The sequence below is a fragment of the Oncorhynchus nerka genome, linkage group LG7 (genome assembly GCF_034236695.1).
Source record: "Oncorhynchus nerka isolate Pitt River linkage group LG7, Oner_Uvic_2.0, whole genome shotgun sequence".
NCBI lineage: Eukaryota > Metazoa > Chordata > Actinopteri > Salmoniformes > Salmonidae > Oncorhynchus > Oncorhynchus nerka.
In genome coordinates, this window is record NC_088402.1 from 66,228,600 (window position 1) to 66,251,623 (window position 23,024).

The window sequence follows — 23,024 nt, forward strand, 5'->3', positions numbered from 1 at the left end:
CTACCCCTGGTGCAGTCTGACTGAAATGTCCCGCTGCTTTCTTCACCTACTATGCTTGTCGGGTGGCGATGTGGGGCTCTGGCACCGACTCCACTGACAGCCATTTGTTTGAGCCGAAAGCTGTCGACACTCTTCTTCCTCCTAACTGTCCTTTGTTTTATTGTTGTCGGGCAGAGAAATGCCAGAAATCCCATGTAAACACACAGCACGTTCTCCGGGGTCCTCAGAGAAGATAATGATGAGCTCAAATGATCATATTGACATGACAACATGCTTTCTGTTGTGCTAGCAAGGGGTAATTCAAATTGAATGAACATTTTCAGAATAGCTGGGCTCATTAGAACATGACTAACTTTGTGTTTAACCTTGGTGAATCTTGGTACTTGTAAGTTGCTTATTCAAAAGATACAATGTTAAATTTCCATTGACTTTAAACTCTTGTGGTGAGATAATTTATTCATACACTGAACTCTGCTAACAATTATGTTAGAATGACAATGTCCTTTTCTAAATTGGACAATAATGGTCAAGACATTCAGAAAAGCTCTGCTGGTAATTCTCAATTACTCTCTATAAAAGGAGTGTTGAATGACACTTTCACATCGTGTGCTTTTCCTATTGCATGACCATGTTTATTTGGGTCTTTGACACCAGGGTTGGGTTGGTTACTTTCTAAATGTAATCCGTTACAGTTACTAGTTACCTGTCTAAAATTGTAATCAGTAATGTAACTTTTGGATTACCCAAACTCAGTAACAGTCTGATTACATTCAGTTACTTTTAGATGACTTCCCCTTAAGAGGCATTTGAAGAAGACCAAAATGTATGTTACCAATTGAATGACATCTATTGCAGGTTAACGTTTACATAGCTGACCATATATGGATTTTACTTTATGGGTTGGTTATGTAGGCTTCTTCTAACCCATCGCTTTCTACTACATATAATAATAATACAATAACATTTTGTCTTTACATTAAAAACCAAAGTCTATCAGAATTCCAGTCATTCCAATAAAAATGTATATGCCTTGATCTTCAAGAATAGGACGTGGAAATATGGAAGTATAGATTAGCCATATTGTTTTACCTGAGCATAACCCCAAAACTAAGGATTTATTAGCCAGCCCTACTCTGTTGTTTATGATTTTTGATGTCATGGAGGACTGATTGGGCTCATTGATTCTAGTTGAAAAAATGAATGGCATGCTTTGAATACTACTGAAAAGTGCTATTTCCATGTGAAAAATTATTGCCAAATGCTGCATTTGCTTTTGGCCTATTGTTTACCTTTAAGTTGGTGACACTTTGCTATCTTGTTAATATGCAGCTGTTTAAAGGGCAAATCCACAGATGAAACAATAACAAAACTATCACCCCGCCTTTGTTTTGATAAAAAGCTGAGGGATGGATCTGGAGAAATGTAATCACTCTCAGATGAATAGACAGAGCTATCTATGGATTAAAGGACTGACCATCCATGATATCAAAATGATTGTTTTAACCATGTTATGAGGCTATACAGTGTTTGTTTACATTTACAATGTTTACAAACATTGGAGAAAAACAAGCTTATGTTTTGGGTTCTCTTGGAGTGTAGCAGTTGAACTAAGCTCATGAGGCACTTCAATAATTAATGGATATATACTACCGTTCAAAAGTTTGGGGTCACTTAGAAATGTCCTTGTTTTTAAAGAAAAGCACTTTTTTTTTGTCCATTAAAATATCATCAAATTGATCAAAAATACAGTGGAGACATTGTTGTAAATGACTATTGTAGCTGGAAACTGCTGATTTTTAATAGAATATCTACATAGGCATACAGAGGCCCACTATCAGCAACCATCACTCAACCATCACACTTTATAATTTTAAAAGGCTAATTGATCATTAGAAAACCCTTTTCCAATTGTTACCACAGCTGAAAACTGTTGTCCTGATTAAATAAGCAATAAAACTGGCCTTCTTTAGACTAGTTGAGCATTTTGTGGGTTCGATTACAGACTCAAAATGGCCAGAAACAAAGAACTTTCTTCTGAAACTCGTCAGTCTATTCTTGTTCTGAGAAATGAAGGCTATTCCATATGGGAAATTGCCAAGAAACTGAAGATCTCGTACAACGCTGTGTACTACTCCCTTCACAGAACAGTGCAAACTGGTTCTAACCAGAATGGAAAGAGGAGGGGGAGGCCCTGGTGCACAACTGAGCAAGAGGACAAGTACATTAGTGTCTAGTTTGAGAAACAGATGCCTCACAAGTCCTCAACTGGGAGCTTTATTAAATAGTACCCGCAAAACACCAGTCTCAACGTCAACAGTGAAGAGGTGATTCCGGGATGATGGCCTTCTAGGCAGAGTTCCTCTGTCCAGTGTCTGTGTTCTTTTTCCCATCTTAATCTTTTCTTTTTATTGGCCAGTCTGAGGTATGTTTTTTTATTTGCAACTCAGCCTAGAAGGCCAGATTTTGGTTAGAGCCAGTTTGCACTGTTCTGTGAAGGGAGTAGTACACAGCGTTGTACGGGATCTTCAGATTCTTGGCAATTTCTCGCCAGTTTGATGTCACTTGCCATTATTGAAATGACCTTGCTGCTCAACAAATCATTCTGTATTTGGTGGCCAAGGTAGCTGGTGGTGTGACTCGAGGTCCCTTTTTGGACACGGTTAAGGTGCTCATCCTCAGGCTCAGACAACATTTGTGAAGACACCTGTGAGGCTGAGGAGATCGATGGCTCCTCATCCTGAGGCGCTGAAATCATTTCTAAAGAGGCCTGTGTGGCTGAGGATGTAGATGGCTCCTCCTCCTGGCCAGTCCCAGAGGGTGCTCCAAAATATTTCATAAGTACCTCTGAATTTGCATTGAATTACAGTATATGAGTCTGACACCCTAAATACATTTGTTGCACAATTAAATATACATGTCATTATGCACAATTTATCAAACTTTCAGAATAGGAACCAAATGAACCCTATGACCTCCTTGGCTAATTCTAGGCATAAGACACTCCAAAAGACTCAATATATCACAAAAAGTACAAAATATCAGCATAATATAGACGTCTTATAAGTTAGCCAACAGCATTGGCAATTCCCCTTACTGAGCTCAGGAACTAGTCAATACAATCACAGAAAACCTTTATGATGTCACCTCAATGAAAGTTACCAAATCAATAATGTGCTAATTAGGTTGTAATCGTTTTGCTACAGGCTACACACGTTGTCATGATGAAACTGTGTGAAATGATATCTAATGTTATGTAAGCTAGTTAGACAGAAAATTGAATATTGTCGCCCTATTTGTAATAGCATAGCAAGCAACATAGCACATAGGCTAACAAAGACAAGTGCTATACAAGCCTATTTCATTACATGCATCATTTTATACTCATAAAGAGATGACATAGCTGCATACCTTTATCTTTTGTGCATTCCTCCTCTTCTTCTTTCTTATTTTTCCTAAACTGGCCTCCTGATGGCTTAGACCTTTTCTTATCCATTTGTGTTGATTTGGCACTCAAGCATACATTACCCATCCCCCAACACTGTCAACCAAGAGTCAAGACTAAACCAATTAACCTTGATGGTGTGCAGACTGGTTTTATATTATTCTTAAATATTTCGCACAAACCAGAAAAAAATGCAACAATATGTCTGTGAAACTATATATTCACAATATTATGAATGAATTGTGGTTTATTTTGTAGCATTTCGTAGTGTGACAGATTTGACTAATTGCATTAGTACTGAACAAAGTTAAAGGTGTGCTATTTGATAGATTTCTTCGCTCCACCTACCTCGGGCTTCCAGTGGGGAGACCTGAGGTCAACCTCTCCCTCCCTCCTCCCCATCTCGTACTTCTGAGTGGGAGACCTTCCCAGGCAGTAGCCTGCCTAGCTCACAAACTAGAATCAGGCCGCCTACTCCGACCAAGGTTAATTGACCCACAGTCCCACACGGTGACATTATATCATTGACATGATGTGCAATGAGCAAAAGAAAACCAAGTGCGTAAATGTCACCATTCCAAAAAATGTGTGCGGGCGCCCCATGCCACCCCTGGCAAGATGCCGCCCTGGGCAGCTACCGATGTCGCCCATACCAAAATCCGCCACTGCCTCCAAGCGTTTATTCAAGTTGGATAATCTTTGGATGCCGACTGCAGTCGCACCATTGGAAGACATTGCTTGGACTGTAGCCTACAAAAGCCTATTCCTGCTCTTTTCCCTCGATCGTTCAAACACATTTTGTGTCCTCATAGTGGTCTCTGACTTGTGGTCTCTGACTTGTGGTCAGACTCGCTCAGGTGGAACAAACTTAAACGTGCCCCTTTTTTCAATGCTGATTTGAATGTCATTGAGAAAACAGAGAAGTGTCAATAAAAAAAATTCTCGCAAACATCCTTTCTGAATTTGAAAGTGATCCTCAATTGAATCATCTAGTTTTCAAAAGTATCTGTAATCCGATTATGATATTTTTGCTGGTAATTTAACGGATTTCAGTTACCAATTTTTTTGTAATCCCTTACTTGTAATCTGTTACTCCCCAACCCTGCTTGACACTCAATATTACTGCATTTACCTTTGACCAGTCAACGCTAATGTGGGAACATTTCGAAATGTGACTACCAATCAAAGGTACCTTGGGGATACTGAAATCATAATTTACAACCCGGTAGCTCTTGTGAAATATATCTCAAATAGAGGTTGATTGGTAAACCCACTTCTCGCTTCTCACAGCTCTTAGAAGCGGATTAGGGCTTCTTAATGTCATCAATGTCTATTTCAGTCAAGCAGCTAGAGATGGCTTTTCTCAGGGACCGTTAACCTCTATTCACCTTTGGTTTGTGTCCAGAGAGTGTGCACAGTCAATACAATGTGAACTGGAGCATAAAGCCATTGTGTGAAATTTGTTAAACATAACACCACAGTCATGACAGGATGTTATTTTCACATACATTTTGCAGACGTTCTTATCCAGAGCAACTTACATAAGCAATAAGGGTTAAGTGCCTTGCTCAAGGGCACATCGGCTGATTTTTCACCTAGTCGGCTCGGGTGATTCGAACCACGACCTTTCAGTGACTGGCCCAATGCTCTTAACGGCTAGGCTACCCACTCCACAACCTGAGCCAACAAACCCCAAAGAAAAGGCATGTGATTTCATAACAGTGCCTTGTTTTTGGCTCGTCCAGTCACAGTACACCCAGGTACACCAATGAGGGAAGTTTGAGATCATGACCCTCCTTCCTACTTAGTACATCAGATGAAGACTCCTAATCGACTGTCCTCGACATAAACTATCTAGCATCCCCCTGTGTCACCTAACTACCACCTAACTACCACCCTGCAGGTTTTGTCCCTGTATCTGTACTCACCGCTGCTTTGTATACATCATCCATGGCTGCTGGCCTGCCTTTGTCTCTGTTTCTGTCACCGGAACACAACGATACTCCCACAAATGCCTCAGACACAGGACAAAGGATAGAAGCAACACCTGCCCCAGCCTTTATTGTTAGGGGCATGTGGTGTTAAAAAAACTTCTGAACCCCCTCTCTGCGTCATCCCACTGTTCTCATCACGAGAGAGAACGATAACTATAAATAGATGAAGAACAGAGATGGTCCAACAATAAGAGAGCCTAGGCCACAGCAGCTAAATTGGTGACGTGTATTGTCTCCAAGCTAGACCTAGAGCGAAAATGATACCAAGTAGGAACACCTTTTTTTTAAGGATGTCAAATCAGTACACTTGTTTGTTTTATGCCAATGTGGTTGTTTTTGACATAAGCTCAATTTCTTAGCTAAATAAGTATCTTTCAAATATAAGATTTGGGGTTTTGTTGGGGATTTGGTGGCCTCTCCACACTGGTCTGCGGGGAGAGAAATGAGTTCCAATCAGTGTCTTTTTGAAGGGATACTGTACTTATTATGTGTTGTACTTGCACCTTTATCTTTCATTTGACTATGGAGATAATAGTGAACACTGTGTATGAAGTGTATACAGTACAAATAGTCTTTATGATGTTAAGAGGGGGTTTAAACTACAGTTGGGCCTAAGTGGAGGGCTGCAATAGTGAAGCCCTGCCTATCATAAGCTGTATTAATGTCCCCAAAGTCAACACAGAAGCATCAAATGTACATTTAATTTTAATTGTTTAAACTCTTCATATTTTGTAGTTTTTAAGGATTATTCAAAAGCAATCACATGAACGCTGGAGTGTATTGGTCTGCACGTTCCCTATATTCTTGATAGGCCTATGGGTGTATAATATTTTTAGCTACAAATACTTTATACAGCGAACTTCTGAAATCAGCAAAGGAAGAGGAAGAGAATGCCCTGCCAATCGGTGGGTGAAATGGGCACGGGAAGTCATTATGACAATAGATACATAGATACAGTAAAGCTATTTTGGATGGTTTGTGTCCTTGATTGGAAATAGTGTGCACCAACATCTCAGCTGTCAAAGAGAGAGAGAGAGAAAGAGAGAGAGCGAGAGAGAGAATATGTTTTGGGGATATGGCACGGTGATAAATCTTTCCTCTTCATCTACTGTACTGCTAGAAATAAAGACAGTCCCTGCCATTGTCTGCCAGCTGTATTACAGGCCCCAGGTCAAAGGTCAAATCTCTTATGCAGACCTAAAATATACAGACCATAAATAATCATCAGATTTTTATGGTGATAGGTGACCACAATCTGCACCGAGGCAAACTCTGTCAGTTAGTTGTTTCATTTCATGAAGTGTGAATATACAGTACCAGTCAAAGTTTGGACACACCTACTCATTCCAGGGTAGGTTTTCTTTATTTTTTACAATTTTCTACATTGTAGAATAATAGTGAAGACATCAAAACTATGAAATGACACATATGGAATCATGTAGTAACCAAAAAACTGTTAAACAAATTAAAATATATTTTATATTTGAGATTCTTCAAAGTAGCCACCCTTTACCTTGATAACAGCTTTGCACGCTCTTGGCATTCTCTCAACCAGCTTCACATTGAATGCTTTTCCAACCGTCTTGAAGGAGTTCCCACATATGCTGAGCACTTGTATGCTGAGCACTTGCTGCTTTTCCTTCACTCTGCGGTCCAACTCAATTGGGTTGAGGTCGGGTGATTGTGGAGGCCAGGTCATCTGATGCAACACTCCATCACTCTCCTTCTTGGTCAAATAGCCCTTATACAGCCTGGAGGTGTGTTGGGTCATTGTCCTGTTGAAAACAAATGATAGTACCACTAAGCGCAAACCAGATGGGATGGCATATCGCTGCAGAATACTTTGGTAGCCATGCTGGTTAAGTGTGCCTTGAATTCTAAATAAATCATAGACAGTGTCACCAGCAAAGCACCCCCACACATCACACCTCCTCCTCCGTGCTTCACGGTGGGAACTCCACATGTGGAGATAATCCGTTCACCTACTCCGCGTCCCACAAAGAAACGGGGGTTGGAAATAAACATTTCAAATTTGAACTCGTCAGACCAAAAAACAGATTTCCACCGGTTTAATGGACATTGCTCGTGTTTCTTGGCCTAAGCAAGTCTCTTCTTATTATTGGTGTCCTTTAGTAGTGGTTTCTTTGCAACAATCGACCATGAAGGCCTCATTCACGCAGCCTCCTCTGAACAGTTGATGTTGAGATATGTATGTTACTTGAACTCTGTGAAGCATTTATTTGGGATGCAATTTCTGAGGCTGGTAACTCTAATGAACGTATTCTCTGCAGCAGAGGTAACTCTGGGTCTTCCTTTCCTGTGGCGGTCCTCATGAAAGCCCAGTTTCATCATACAGTAGCTCTTGATGGTTTTTGCGACTGCACTTAAAGAAACTTTAAAAGTTCTTGAAATTTTCCGCCTTGACTGATCTTCATGTTTTAAAGTAATGATGGACTGTCGTTTCTCTTTGCTTATTTGAGCTGTTCTTGCCATAATATGGACTTTTACCAAATAGGGCTATCTTCTGTATACCAACCCTACCTTATCACAACACAACTGATTGGGTCAAACGCATTAAGAAGGAAAGAAATTCCACAAATTATATTTTAACAAGGCACACCTGTTAATTGAAATGCATTCCAGGTGACTACCTCATGAAACTGGTTGAGAGAATGCCAACAGTGTTTAAAGCCGTCATCAAGGCAAAGGATGGCTCCTTTGAAGAATGTCAAATATATTTTGATATGTTTAACACTTTTTTGGTTACTACATGATTCCATGTGTTATTTCATAGTTTTGATGTCTTCACTATTCTACAATGTAGAAAATAGTTTACAAAAAAAAAAAACTTAAATGAGTAGGTGTGTCCAAACTTTTGACTGGTACTCCATGTCTGATGTGAACATCATTTCTTTGCATGTAGTGAGGTTTCAGGTTTCTTTCATTTCTGAAAGTGCTATACCAGGCCTTGAGTAAAAATACTATTTTGAAAGGTGGGTGGCAAATGTGACTTCCTCTCACACCACACTACTCTCTAGAATAACCTGAGGTTTGTCAGGACTTATAATGGGGATGGATGAATTCAGTTACTTTGAGCACTTTACTTAGCCACATGTTATTTTGTGTCTGGAATTATGTCATTTCCTTATTGTTGCAACAGATACTGCACATAGGTTTAGGTACTTATTAAAGCATAATGTATATTTAGACAAATGTTCTAAAAAAACAATAAAAACAATAGTCAATTAATTGTGTTGCAAACCAGACTTGATTCTCACATGGACTCAAATAACCTGTGTTTTGCTGTCAAGGGTATATTGAGGTCAGCCTCTTAGCCAATCACCTTCTTAGTAAAAAGGCATTGTGAAAATATTCAAGATTTCTGAATTCTCAGACCATGCAGTGCATTGAAAGGCACAAGGACAGATTTATTAAGAATTTACGCCAGTGCAAAGTTTGCACCTTTGTTTTCTATACTTGCAGTAAGGTTGTTAATTTTCCCAATCTTTTATTGACCTTTACCAGTATATTTTGGGGCACATATTCATAAACCGTCTCAGAGTAATATCGCTGATCTAGGATCAGTTTAGCCTTTTCAAAAGGGGAGACTTAGTCCTAGATCAGCACTCCTAAGATTCTTTATGAATACAGGCCCATTAGCAAACTTTGAACTAGTGCAATCTTGAGTAAATCTGATCCTATAGTATCTATGGCATATGCTCAGATTACTCATTAGGATTGCATACTCAGTCTGTTTTGTTCCTGGTTGGCCAGGCAACAGGTCAGCAGGTGTCTGTTTCTAAAAGCAGGATGATGTAGGAGTGTTTGGTATTTACTCTCTCTGAGTGGTTGGTGTCAGGCACACCTTTTTAAATCTCACTAACAGGATGTGGACACCACAATCGAGTAGGAGTTGGATCATTTGGATGGGGTTTTGAATTTTTTTAAAGAAATTCGACATGAAATACAACCAGGGGTCATACTGGGAGAAATAGTGGTAGGGGGCCAGTGATAGATGTGGCCCAGAATGCATTAAGTGCTGCTGCAACCATATCCCACTCCCAGAGATAAGGTTAAGTGTTCATGTATATTAAACTTACTATATCGGGAAACATGAATTGACATTGTCGACATACATTGTGGTTGTCTTAGTTACACGCATTGTGTGTAAACAGAGGAGAGGCAAGGCCCTGGGGACATTACAGGGGGGAAACTGTGCAGTCAAGCAGGGTCACAAACCAGAGGAAAAAAACTCCAAGAATTTCTCAGGGGTGTGGTCTCTGTGTCTCCCTGTCCTGTTGGCTGGTAGTGGTTGGTGGTGGGGCTGGGTTGTGGGGGTGTTGAACTCAAAGCAGCCTTTCATTCCAGCTGGGCTTTGAGAGATAATTTTTTTCTTCTTTCATGGCCATACTGTACATACTGGGCCATACTGGGCTATACCTCCTCTGGCCTTGGGCCAATGGGAATGGGAATGTCTGTTTGGGCTGTCAGAAAGCACTCCGCTGGTTGACATCACAGTAATTTGATAAGCCGTCTCTGACTGGACCTCCTCTATTGGTTTGTTAGGTATACCAGGGGCTAGGGGCGGAGAGGAAAGAGGTGGTTCTTGAAAAGGAATGAAAGAGGGTCTTTGTCCTGAAAATGTTTTCCTTTTTCACCCACTCCTCTGCTTCCTCTCTCCTCTCACCTTTGGGGTTTTTCTGGGGTGTGTGGCCAAAAAATATTTGTTGGGGGTGAGAGTATATAAAGGTCCTTCAGGAGTTGAGATTCCTCACACTCAGTTTGAAAGGGTTACTGTCCAAAGGAAGACTGACCAGGAGAGTCCAGAGCTGACCATGAACAGATTAGTGCTCCTATGTCTCTGCCTATGCGCAGCAGTCTCACTAATCAGTGGGAAGCCCAGCAGGAGAGCAGAGAAGCTCAGGAGGTCCAAACCCCTGGTAGCAACTGACTCATCTGAACCGGATGATACTAATGATGCTGTTTTCCCCGGTAAGTTTTCAACATGATTTTGGAAAAGGGTGGTGGAATGTTAGATGAAGGAAATGTGCACAGTGCTTCTAGTTTTTGTGATTATAGCATTTACCCAATTCAAGGGTGGTCCACAATGCTTCACAAAGAACTGCATTCAGTTTTCTAAGACTGAATTGGAGTGTGGGGCTTGTATATCAGTTTCATGTGTACTTTACCTGTGGATCATGTGTTGTGCAGGTGAGTAATGCTATGTGTGTCTGTGTGTGTATGTGTCTGTCTGTCTATTGCAGGCCGCAGCGGGCAGTGCTCGGTGAATGGGATGTCCCTGTTTGATGGGGCTATGTGGTCGCCTCAGCCCTGCCTTGTGTGCCAGTGTCAGATGGGAACTGTCAGCTGTCACCCTGTTCCCTGTGCCGGTAAGCTGCAGCTGCATTTACACAGCGGCCAGTTTGTACGTTTCACTCCTATTGTTCATCATTCAAGTTGTAGATTGTTATTGAACGATTATACTCTTATTTGTGGTTATTAGACTTCATGGCAGCTTCTAGTTGAAATGGTCCATGCTGCCATAAAGTGTACAAATTGACCAGGGCATGGAATTGAACATACATACAGTACCATCCAAAAGTTTGGATACACATACTCATTTAAGGGTTTTTCTTTATTTTTGCTATTTTCTACATTGTAGAATAATAGTGAAGACATCAAAACTATAAAATAACACATATGAAGTCATGTCGTAACCAAAAAAGTGTTAAACATATCAATATATATTTTATACTCGAGATTGTTCAAAATATCTACGCTTTGCCTTGATGACAGCTTTGCACACTCTTGACATGGTCTCAAGCAGCTTCATGAGATAGTCACCTGGAATGCATTTCAATTATCAGGTGTGCCTTGTTAAAAGTTCATTTGTGGAATTTCTTTCCTTCTTAATGTGTTTGACCCAATCAGTTGTGTTGTGACAAGGTAGGGTTGGTATACAGAAGATAGCCCTATTTGGTAAAAGTGTGACTAGGGCATTCTATGTTCATTTTCTATTTTTGTATTTCTTTGTTGTTTGGCCTGTGGTTCTCAATCAGAGGCAGTTGTCTATCGTTGTCTCTGATTGAGAACCATACTTAGGTAGCTTTTTCCCACATGGGTTTTGTGGGTAGTTGTTTTCTGTTTTGTGTCTTTCTGCACCAGACAGAACTGTTTTGGTTTGTGTTTCTCTTTGGTATTTTGGCTAATCAGTGTTCAGTTCCAATAATAAAGATGAACACGTACCTCGCTGCAACTTGGTCCTCCACTCCTTCCAACAGCCGTTACAAAAAGTCCATATTATGGCAAGAACAGCTCAAATATGCAAAGAGTAACGACAGTCCATCATTACTTTCAGACATGAAGGTCAGTCAATGCAGTTGCAAAAACCATTAAGCGCTATAATAAAACTGGGCTATTTAACAAAGAAGGAGAGTGATGGAGTGCTGCATCAGATGACCTGGCCTCCACAATCATCTGTCCTCAACCCAATTGAGATGGTTTGAGATGAGTTGGACCGCAGAGTGAAGGAAAATCAGCCAACAAGTGCTCAGCATATGTGGGAACTCCTTTAAGACTATTGGAAAAATATTCCAAGTAAAGCTGGTTGAGAGAATGCCAAGTGTGCAAAGCTGTCATCAAGGCTGTCACGCCCTGACCGTAGAGATCTTTTTATTCTCTATGTTTGGTTGGTCAGGGTGTGACTCGGGTGGGAAACTCTGTTCTTTGTTTCTATGTTTTGGCCGGGTATGGTTCTCAATCAGGGACAGCTGTCTATCGTTGTCTCTGATTGGGAATCATACTTAGGCAGCCTTTTTTTCCTTTTGTATTTGTGGGTAGTTGTCTTTGTTAGTGGCATTATAGCCTAAGTAAGCTTCATGGTCGTTTCCTTTGTTTTGTTGGCGAAATGTATCAATAAAAGAAATGTACGCTCACCATGCTGCACCTTGGTCCGGTCATTTCCACCACGACAGCGATTGTGGCAAAGGGTGACTACTTTGAAGAATCTCAAATGTAAAATATATTTTGATTTGTTTAGTACTTTATTGGTTACTACATGATTCCATATGTGTTGTTTCATAGTTTTGATGTCCACTATTATTCTACAATGTAGAAAATAGTAAAAATAAAGAAAAGCCATGGAATGAGTAGGTGTATCAACTTTTGACTGGTACTGTACATGTGTACATATACTGTATAAATGTGAATTTAACATATATTGCCCTTTCCCTCAGGTTCAAACAACCAGCAGACAGTGGCTCCCAAAGCCAAGAAGCCCTCCCCTAATGCAGAGGACAAAGAGGGGATCCCGAAGTGGAAGAAGAGTTTCCAAAGGAGAGCAGAAAGTCAGAAGGAGGAGCAGCCTGTTACTCCAGCGAAAGTGGTGGGGGCCCATGGGAATATAAAGAGGGCAAATTAACTAACAATGCTTTAAATGTTGTTTATGACGCAGGTTGGCGTTTATTGTCATTCTTGTCCTGGAGGCAGAAGTGGGCGATTTCGGGACTTAGGGTTAGCAGTCTGGTTAAGGTTAGGGTTAGGTTTAAAATCATATTTTATGACTTTGGCTGTGCCAGCTAGCGACCACTTTGCAGAGCTGCCTCCAAGACAAGATTCATGATGAAAAATACTAACCTGCGTTTATGACTGAGAATTGGCTGACAGGGATATTTGTGAGGACAATGAGTCACCAAATGCAGAATAATTTTAAATATATATATTTTGTGTGTGATGTCTATGTTGTAAAACCCGTGGCCACCCAGAAGAAGCAAGAAGAAGCAGTGAAGAAACAGGAAGTGGCAGTGAAGAAACAGGAAGTGGCAGTGAAGACAGAGGTTAGGAGGGCTGATGTCCCTGTGGCCAAGAGGCGTGACCCGAAGATAACCAAAGTCAGCCTTCCATACCTTCCCTACGATGACGATGATGACGATCACGATGACCACGACCACAGTGAGCATGATGATGATGACGACGATGACGATTACATCATCAGGGCCATGGGAAAGCCCACCATGCGGGCCAACAGGCACCCGGTTGTGGCACCGACAGGGAGACCAGTCACCATGGTGACTGGCCGACTGGCTAAGACCACCACTAGGAAACCCGTGGTGAGGGCGCCGGGGCCAGGACATCCTGTGGTCACGTTCCCCAGGAGACACAGCATCATGGAGTCTCTCCCTGCTCGCTGCCTGCTCTTGGAGTCTCTGATCACCTGTGGCAGCACTGGCATGGCCCACATCCCCATCCTCTCAGATCAGGGGTCAAGACCCTCTATCTGGCAGGTAAGGATATACAGAGATCTCACATGTTACTTACAGGGACAATTGGCATAGTCAAGCAATGTTTAATCAGTTTGAATTTTGTGAAGGCAAAGGATTTATCATGGTCTATAATGGCTTCGATACAATCAAATGTGGTTTGCGGTGCATACACAGTTGCATATAAACATAGTTTGTACACAAAGATACTGCATAAACACTAATGCAGGTCCAATAGCATGAGGGCCCAGGTTTTTCTGTTTGAGGTGACTGGGTCAGTTTGTGTTCTATTCTCTTATCAGACAATAAGATCAGTAAGATCCCTCACCAGGCACTGGCTGGGCTGCCCAACCTGGAGTGGCTGGACCTGAGCAAGAACAAGCTGGACGACTCCTCCATCAGCCCTGACCTGTTCCGGGTGAGTCTTGGAGCATATTTCTTCTCAACATATTTGTCTTTGGTTCCAGTTGGACCTCTACTGCGCTCCCAGACCCACCTACACATCTCAGCCTTATGTTACTAAGGGCTCTATTGACCATTCTCATGCTGCATTGCCTGGATTCCTCTCGGTCTGTTCTGAAAGAATATCAACATGGAATATATGTCACAGTTTAGTGTTATAGAACAGGGTTTCCAAGACTCGGTCCTGGATCCTTCCCCTGGGTGCACGTTTTGGTTTTTGCTCTAGCATTACAAAGCTGATTCAAATAGTCAAAGCTTGATGATGAGTTGGTTATTTTAATCAGCTGTGTAAGTGCTAGAGCAAAAACCAAAACTTGCACTCAGGGGTAGCCCTCAGGACCAAGTTTGGGAAACCCTGTTATAGAATAGTACAGGTATGTGCATGTTATAGTCATTTAAGTTATAGGTAGCGCCTAATGTTTCAACAAGATGATCCATCTTGTAGTTGGACTGCAAGGACTGCTGCTGTCTCCCAGGTAGCGCATAAGAGCAGAAGTCGAATCTGGCTCCATCAGGTTGAATCTCACTTAGCTGTTGAAATAAATCGGGGAATATCGTCGGTCAACATACAAGCCACAACTAAAAACAGAACAATAATTTTTGGTAAGGTGTCCTAACATTCACCTGTTCCCACTCAGTTGTCATAGTCCCTTGATGCCAAGAACTCACAGTGCTAAAAACTCCCTTGAGAGAACATCAGTGTTTATCAACTACTCTGCTTACAGTACATCTCAGAGTTGACAAAGACTATATAACAAAGCACATTATGAGAAACTTCATAAATAAGACGGGGTGGAATTCAATAAAATCCCCACTGAGAACAGCCATCGCTGGAGAAATTAAATTGTTATTCCTGCGCCATTGAAAAACACAATTATGTACATAGCCTACAAGCCTATTACAGAGTATAGTAATTATGTAGGTTATTCAGCTGGTAGTTACACTGGTATAAGGCCGTGTACCAAATGAAACACACATTGATGGTATATCTCTTAAACAGCAAAGTAGAAGCGTAAGGTAAAATTGCAGTTCTTGTGCTTGGCCATAATAGAGAGAGGGACACAGGTTACATCACAGCACGCCTTCTGTTCTAGCACGCCTTCTGTTCTAAGGTGGGTGGATATTTGGCTTGTTTCAGACCCTGACCAAGCTGAGGAGGCTGAATTTAGATGGCAACAATCTGACCAAAGTCCCCTCGTTTCTACCGCCATCCCTGGTGGAGCTGAAGATCAATGACAACAAGATCCTGGGCCTCACACCTAGTAGCTTTAAAGGTATGTGAATGAGTGTACAAAGATTTGTTCTGATAGGATGTGCAGAATAGTACTTTAGCATTGTTGGCATAGCCCATTTGGCAACAAATATCTGGAAAACAAGTCAAATAACTACATCAGATATTATTGACATGTTGATATTGTCGTGTTGCGATTTGAAAACGTGGCTCTCCTCAGGTTTGTCCAAACTGCTGACACTGGAGCTTGAGGATAACCACTTCCATGATGGGAATGTGTCACCTTTGACCTTCCGGCCCCTGAAGAAACTCATCTATCTGCGACTGGAGGACAACAAGTTACGGGCCATCCCCTCTGGGCTTCCTATGACCCTGCAGGTCAGTGATTGGACAAGGTGCCTGTGATGCCACTTTAGTGAGCATGCAGGAGCCAATGACATGCAGTAAGTAGCCTCAATCCAACAGAGGAGTTTAGCTTGGGGAGGCATGTCTTTCTGAGACATTTGGGTCAATCAAGCTAAATTATTTTCCCTTATTTGAAATGCTTATTGGGTGCAGAGCCATGACGTAGTGGTCACACTCCCCGGCACATGTCACGTATACAACTCCACACTGGAGACCAGAGTTCAACCCTTGCGTCCAGCCTTCCCCACCTAATTTCCCCACTGTCTGAATAAAGTCAAAATATACAGTATATAATAAAACATAAATACGTCTTGGTATAGTCCACAGACTCGTCAATAATGTAGTAACATGACAGGTTTCTGATGTTTTACTAAACATGCATAGTTTTTTGTAATTGCAAGCTAGGTCCATACATACCACAAACTCTGATCTGTAGTGTGTAGACTGGTTAGGTCCCCCTCACCCCCTTAACAATCCGGTAGGTCCCCCTCACCCCCTTCACAACACGGTAGGTCCCCTGAACCCCCTAAAAACACGGATACTAAAGGTGTTTTGCGACTTGTATTTCTAGACACTTCACCTGTCAGATAACAGAATAGAAGAGGTGCATGAGAGGATCCTTAACAAGACTGTCAACCTCAGGTTTCTGGACCTCAGTTATAACAAGATCCGGGAGGACCGCATAGCCCCAAGGGCCTGGATACACCTGTTGTAAGTCCCAACAACCCAACCTCTCTCCATTCTTAATTTTGCAGCATTTAGGAGGTTGTTCAGTGCAATGATTACTGATTACTGCTACTCTGGTTTTGATCGCCACCTTGAAGGGACTATTAATGCAAACATACAGTATTTCAGATCCTTTGTATTTACTTTATGAATGTATTGAATATAATTTTTTGACAAACGATGTAGTAAAATGTATGAATATAAACATGATTGCATACAGGATTCTGAAGCAAAATGTGAAATTATGTAATTCATCTGACACTCAGTGCATGTGTTAGTCTCCCAGTTTGAGTGGCAATAATGTTTGCAGGGCACAATTTTTATTGCATATTTGAAGAAAGGGGGGGAAGAGGAGGGAAAAGCAGCGGGAGATTGTTTTGGGACGTGCTGATGTGGCTGGCTACACAGCGGAACAGCAGACTCAGTCCAGCTTTATGATTGGGCTTGACTGTCTCCAGAACCTAAGGGAGGGACTGCTGGCTCTTAGTGGTTTGAAACTACAAAATCGTGGCATAGATGTGATGGATATGATGGAACCCTCTGGTGAATGATTGGGAAACATTGAACCAGCCTTCTAAAGGAAAGGTAGACTAGTAATATAGATCTAAAATTGAAAATCTCTGTCAATTGGAGACAATGCAGTACATTCATTACCTTCTATCTCTTCATGTCTTCAAGCTTTTCACATATTGAGCAAAAGATCTCCCTGTATTTTCCCTACCATTTCAGAAAGTTGGAGTCGTTGGATCTGTCGCACAATAAGCTGGTGCATGTTCCCTCCTTCCTCCCTGTGGGCCTTAAGCAGCTCCACCTGCACCACAACCAGATTGAGCGGATCCCTGGCTACGTGTTTGGCCACATGAAACCGGGACTGGACCTCCTGCACCTGTCCCACAACAGGCTGGCCAACGACGGCATTGATAATGCGTCCTTCCTGGGTCTGTACAACACTCTGACTGAACTCCTGCTGGACCACAACCAGCTTCGCTCCATCCCCAGGGGGCTACTGAAGCTCAAGAGCCTGCAGCTCCTCCGCCTCAACCACAATGTTATCAGGTAACTTAACCGCAGCGTTAACAAATTACTCAACCACAATGTTATCAGGTAACTTAACCGCAGCGTTAACAAATTACTCAACCACAATGTTATCAGGTAACTTAACCGCAGCGTTAACAAATTACTCAACCACAATGTTATCAGGTAACTTAACCGCAGCGTTAACAAATTACTCAACCACAATGTTATCAGGTAACTTAACCGCAGCGTTAACAAATTACTCAACCACAATGTTATCTGGTAACTTAACCGCAGCGTTAACAAATTACTCAACCACAATGTTATCTGGTAACTCAACCACAATGTTATCCGGTAACTCAACTGTGAAGTTATCTGGTAACTCAGCTACAACGTTATCTAACGTAATTAAGTTCCTCTCTCTGTCCTCTTCATCCCACTGGGAGACAAACCAACTTTGAGAAGAGCACAGTACTGTACTCTTTTTCGAAATAGAGACAGATAGCCAGTTAGCCACATGCAGTCTCTAACCATAATGGCACATCCAAATCTATTGTGAATCTCACCGTGTAATCTCACTGTGTAATTTTTGTTTTCTCTCTGTTATTTCCTTTGATCGGGTCAAAGGTCCTTCTGTCTTGTCTGAATATTCTGTCTTTCTATCAGTGGTCACTAATTGCCCAGCTGTCTGTCTGTTTTTCTCTCCTCCCTGCAGGTACGTTCCTCTGAACTTTCTGTGTGACACGCGCCTGAGCGACGACTCGCCCCTAGTCTCCGTTCACCTGGAGTACAACTTGATTGACCGGCGCCTCATCCCACCCACTGCCCTCTCCTGCATCAAGACCTACCACAGCATCATACTAGGGCCACAGAGTCACGAGGAAGATTACCACCATGAAGATTACTAGTATCCCTCTTCCTCCCCTCCCTCCTCCTCCCTCACCCCTCTCTCCAACCCCCTGTCAGTTTGTCCTGGGTTTGACCTAGTGCCTCATTACATAATTCCCTCTGACTCTGTCTCTGATTGTCTTCTCTGATGCGTTGTGATTAGGTTAGTCAGACTTGTGATACCCACACTGTATGCAACAGGTGAACTTAGACTTCTATCCTAAGTCTTACCATAAGTCCAGGGCAATGTTAATGCAACCAGCCCTTTGTCAGTGGGCTTCATTATCACAAGTAAACAGACAGATTATGTGTTTGTCTTTGACCTGTTTCACAGAGTCACTCTGTAAGGCAGTGTTAGGTTTTACTTGTGACTTTAATCTTGCTTGATAGTAGTATGTATCAAAAGAAACAGAATGTGCAGTTACCCAGGGTGATCCAGGTAGTTACTTGATAGTAGTGCCCCCTACTCTAGACTCACTGTTGTTTTTTTAATGAATTGATGAACAACTGTTACAACTTTGTGACCAACTTGTGTAATGAAACATTTTGAAAATAAAACATGGAAAATAATTGCTGTTCATTGTCTATGGTTACTTTAAATAGCCTGAGTAGGTCTTAGTAGCTCAAACAATCTACATGAGCAGCACTGGGTAGAGGCAGTTGCTGGTTGTTTTATCCTTAGTTGATACTGTATTTAAGTGTTTGGATAGTACAAAATGGATTATTTTGGGCATATATCATAATTTTCTTAGCTCACCAGAGGTGGTTGGATTGTAATTGGTGTATTTACTGTAGTTTTCAACCTAATGAGGGAGTTTAAAATCTCTCGCTCTCTCACACACACACACAAAAGTGGCAATGAAAAGGGGACTGGACCAATTCTTGGTTATGGCTTAAAATACACAGCTCAAAAAAATAAAGGGAACACTAAAATAACACATCCTAGATCTGAATGAAATATTCTTATTAAATACTTTTTTCTTTACATAGTTGAATGTGCTGACAACAAAATCACACAAATTATCAATGGAAATCAAATGTATCAACCCATGGAGGTCTGGATTTGGAGTCACACTCAAAATTAAAGTGGAAAACCACACTACAGGCTGATCCAACTTTGATGTAATGTTCTTAAAACAAGTCAAAATGAGGCTCAGTAGTGTGTGTGGCCTCCACGTGCCTGTATGACCTCCCTACAACGCCTGGGCATGCTCCTGATGAGGTGGCGGATGGTCTCCTGAGGGATCTCCTCCCAGACCTGGACTAAAGCATCCGACAACTCCTGGACAGTCTGTGGTGCAACGTGGCGTTGGTGGATGGAGCGAGACATGATGTCCCAGATGTGCTCAATTGGATTCAGGTCTGGGGAACGGGCGGGCCAGTCCATAGCATTAATACTTTCCTCTTGCAGGAACTGCTGACACACTCCAGCCACATGAGGTCTAGCATTGTCTTGCATTAGGAGGAACCCAGGGCCAACCGCACCAGCATATGGTCTCACAAGGGGTCTGAGGATCTCATCTCGGTACCAAATGGCAGTCAGGCTACCCCTGGCAAGCACATGGAGGGCTGTGCGGCCCCCCAAAGAAATGCCACCCCACACCATGACTGACCCACCGCCAAACCGGTCATGCTGGAGGATGTTGCAGGCAGCAGAACGTTCTCCACGGCGTCTCCAGACTCTGTCACGTCTGCCACGTGCTCAGTGTGAACCTGCTTTCATCTGTGAAGAGCACAGGGCGCCAGTGGCGAATTTGCCAATCTTGGTGTTCTCTGGCAAATGAAAAACGTCCTGCACGGTGTTGGGCTGTAAGCACAACCACCACCTGTGGACGTCGGGCCCTCATACCACCCTCATGGAGTCTGTTTCTGACCGTTTGAGCAGACACATGCACATTTGTGGCCTGCTGGAGGTCATTTTGCAGGGCTCTGGCAGTGCTCCTCCTGCTCCTCCTTGCACAAAGGCGGACGTAGCGGTCCTGCTGCTGGGTTGTTGCCCTCCTACGGCCTCCTCCACGTCTCCTGATGTACTGGCCTGTCTCCTGGTAGTGCCTCCATGCTCTGGACACCATGCTGACCGACACAGCAAACCTTCTTGCCACAGCTCGCATTGATGTGCCATCCTGGATGAGCTGCACTACCTGAGCCACTTGTGTGGGTTGTAGACTCCGTCTCATGCTACCACTAGAGTGAAAGCACCGCCAGCATTCAAAAGTGACCAAAACATCAGCCAGGAAGCATAGGAACTGAGAAGTGGTCTGTGGTCACCACCTGCAGAACCACTCCTTTATTGGGGGTGTCTTGCTAATTGCCTATAATTTCCACCTGTTGTCTATTCCATTTGCACAACAGCATGTGAAATTTATTGTCAATCAGTGTTGCTTCCTAAGTGGTCAGTTTGATTTCACAGAAGTGTGATTGACTTGGAGTTACTTTGTGTTGTTTCAGTGTTCCCTTTATTTTTTTGAGCAGTGTACTTTTGGTAACTCCTTCTGTGGTTTTTAACAGGTACTGTGCAGAGTCCTGACTCTGCTGGCAGATGGGTTCACAGATAAAGGACCATTTCATGGAATAAAACACTTATCCTGTATATCAGTTTGAGGTTTAATTCATCTTTATTTTAAAATCCTCTACACATACTTTATTTTTTAAATTTTTTTACGGTAAGTGTCTTGCTGTCTCGTGACTGTCACAGTAAATATATTTGATCTTCTTGACTTAAAGATGATCATATATTCAGTATTATTTACAGTTAGAAGACACTATATGCTACAGATTTATTACAGTTGGTTGAACATTCTGCATTTGAAATGTTTTTGATTGTTAAAGTAATATATAACATTTGAAATTGACTATGTAGCTTTAAATTATTTGTTTTAGAATTCTGGGTGTGACGCAATCCTACCTAGCCTACAAATGATATATTCCTTTTATAGCTGTTGATCAATTTCCCTTGAGACAGAACAAACACGGATAATTTCACAAACAATCAAAACTTTGAGCCACCCCATACTGTAGTTAAAGTGCTCACTGCAGGAAGACAAATCTATTACAAAATGATAGACTAAGAATTTCATTTAACAGCAAATAAGTGATTTTTGTTTGTCATCCATCTCATTCATTGTATTTAGAAATTTGCCCCTCCAGCCTGGCCTCATAGTCTAGACGTAACAAAGTAAATGTCTGGTTACGTAAGACAGAAGGTTACTTAACGCAAAAACAAAAGTAGGGTAGCTGTTTTGGGTGGATGGCTAGGTGTATAAAGTGAACATTTAAAAACAAAAAGGTTGCGTGTTCGAATCTCAATACGGACAACTTTGGCATTTTAGCTAATTAACAACTTTGCAATACCTACTACTTTTTTAGATACTTTGCAACTACTTGCATGTTATCTAACGCTTCCCCTAACCTTAATCTTTTAACCTAACTCCTAACCCTAAAGTTAACTCTAAACTTAACTCTAAACCTAACCCCTAACCCAAACCCTAACCTAGCTCAAGTTAGCCACCTTGCTAATGTTAGCATGAGCCAGCTACTGTAGCTAATGTTAGACACAGCCAATTGGAATTCTTAATATATCATACATTTTGCAAATTCGTAACATATTGTAAGATTTGGAATTCGTAACATATTGTACAAATTGAAATTCGTAACATATCATATGAAATGGATGATGGACAGCCACAAATGAAAACATATCATACTAATTTACTTTTGACTTTTTTTATGCTGCTAATACATAGTGACAGATGGCACACAGTGTAGTAGTTACAGACCCAAAGACCACATAGTATCCATGGTCCATGATTGTACAGCCTCTCATGCCAAGCCCAAAATTGATGGGAAGAGTAAGACTGACTTTTAAGTGAGAACGCCTATGACATCTATGATAGATCACATCTTGAGATTGAAGCTTAACAAACATATGTATGAAAGCCAGGGTGTATTTCACTCTTTGTCCCTGATTACTATTTGTTTTGGACTGACTTTTGCTGGAGTGGCAATGTTGACTATGAGATTACTCATAACTGTAACACAATGCTAGCTATAGGTTTGGTATGTGTGTGTGACAAACAGAGAGAGATACATTTTTGTTATTTTAAACTTCTTCTCATTCAATATCTACAGTATATACAATACAATCCCACCACTCCTGGTGAGCTAAGGAAATTATATTGAAGATATATGCCCAAAATAAACCATGTTGTATTGTCTCACCACTTAAAGGGCAAATACAGCATCCACTAAGGATGAAACAACCAGCAACTGCCTACGTGTGTGTGTTTTAATCACACCATAGAGCAGGGGACACAAATCCAAGCCTAGAGATCCTCAGTATTGTTTTATTTTCTAACTGGTAGTTAATTAAGCAATAAGGCCTGAGGAGGTGTGGTATATGGCCAATATACCACGGCTAAGGGCTGTTTTTAGGGACAACGCAACACGGAGTGCCTGGATACAGCCCTTAGCCGTGGTATATTGGTCATATACTGCTTACCCCAGAGGTGCATTCTTGCTATTATAAACTGGTTACCAACATAATTAGAAGGGTAAAAATAATTGTTTTGTCATACCCGTGGTATACGGTCTGATATACTACCGCT

General features: G+C 41.8%; 1 protein-coding gene across 1 annotated transcript; it reads left to right on the plus strand.

The window, feature by feature from the left end:
* The first annotated feature begins 8,864 nt into the window (after positions 1–8,864).
* Positions 8,865–18,990, plus strand: LOC115132211 (extracellular matrix protein 2-like). The gene is made up of 10 exons (XM_065020737.1): positions 8,865–10,428; positions 10,701–10,826; positions 12,672–12,820; positions 13,203–13,696; positions 13,974–14,112; positions 15,295–15,430; positions 15,608–15,765; positions 16,364–16,503; positions 17,248–17,574; positions 18,248–18,990. Exons 1-10 carry the CDS (start codon positions 10,053–10,055, stop codon positions 18,438–18,440), a joined length of 2,238 nt encoding a protein of 745 aa, XP_064876809.1. The 5' UTR covers positions 8,865–10,052; the 3' UTR covers positions 18,441–18,990.
* Positions 18,991–23,024: the final 4,034 nt, after the last annotated feature.

What these genes read in the sequence shown, in the direction of transcription:
- LOC115132211 (XM_065020737.1), top strand. Translation starts at nt 10,053, where the DNA reads ATGAAAGAGGGTCTTTGTCCTGAAAATGTTTTCCTTTTTCACCCACTC. An exon ending in CCCATCCTCTCAGATCAGGG is followed by an intron (nt 13,697 to 13,973) that starts GTCAAGACCCTC and finishes TGACTGGGTCAG; the next exon opens with TTTGTGTTCTATTCTCTTAT. An exon ending in TCAGCCCTGACCTGTTCCGG is followed by an intron (nt 14,113 to 15,294) that starts GTGAGTCTTGGA and finishes GGCTTGTTTCAG; the next exon opens with ACCCTGACCAAGCTGAGGAG.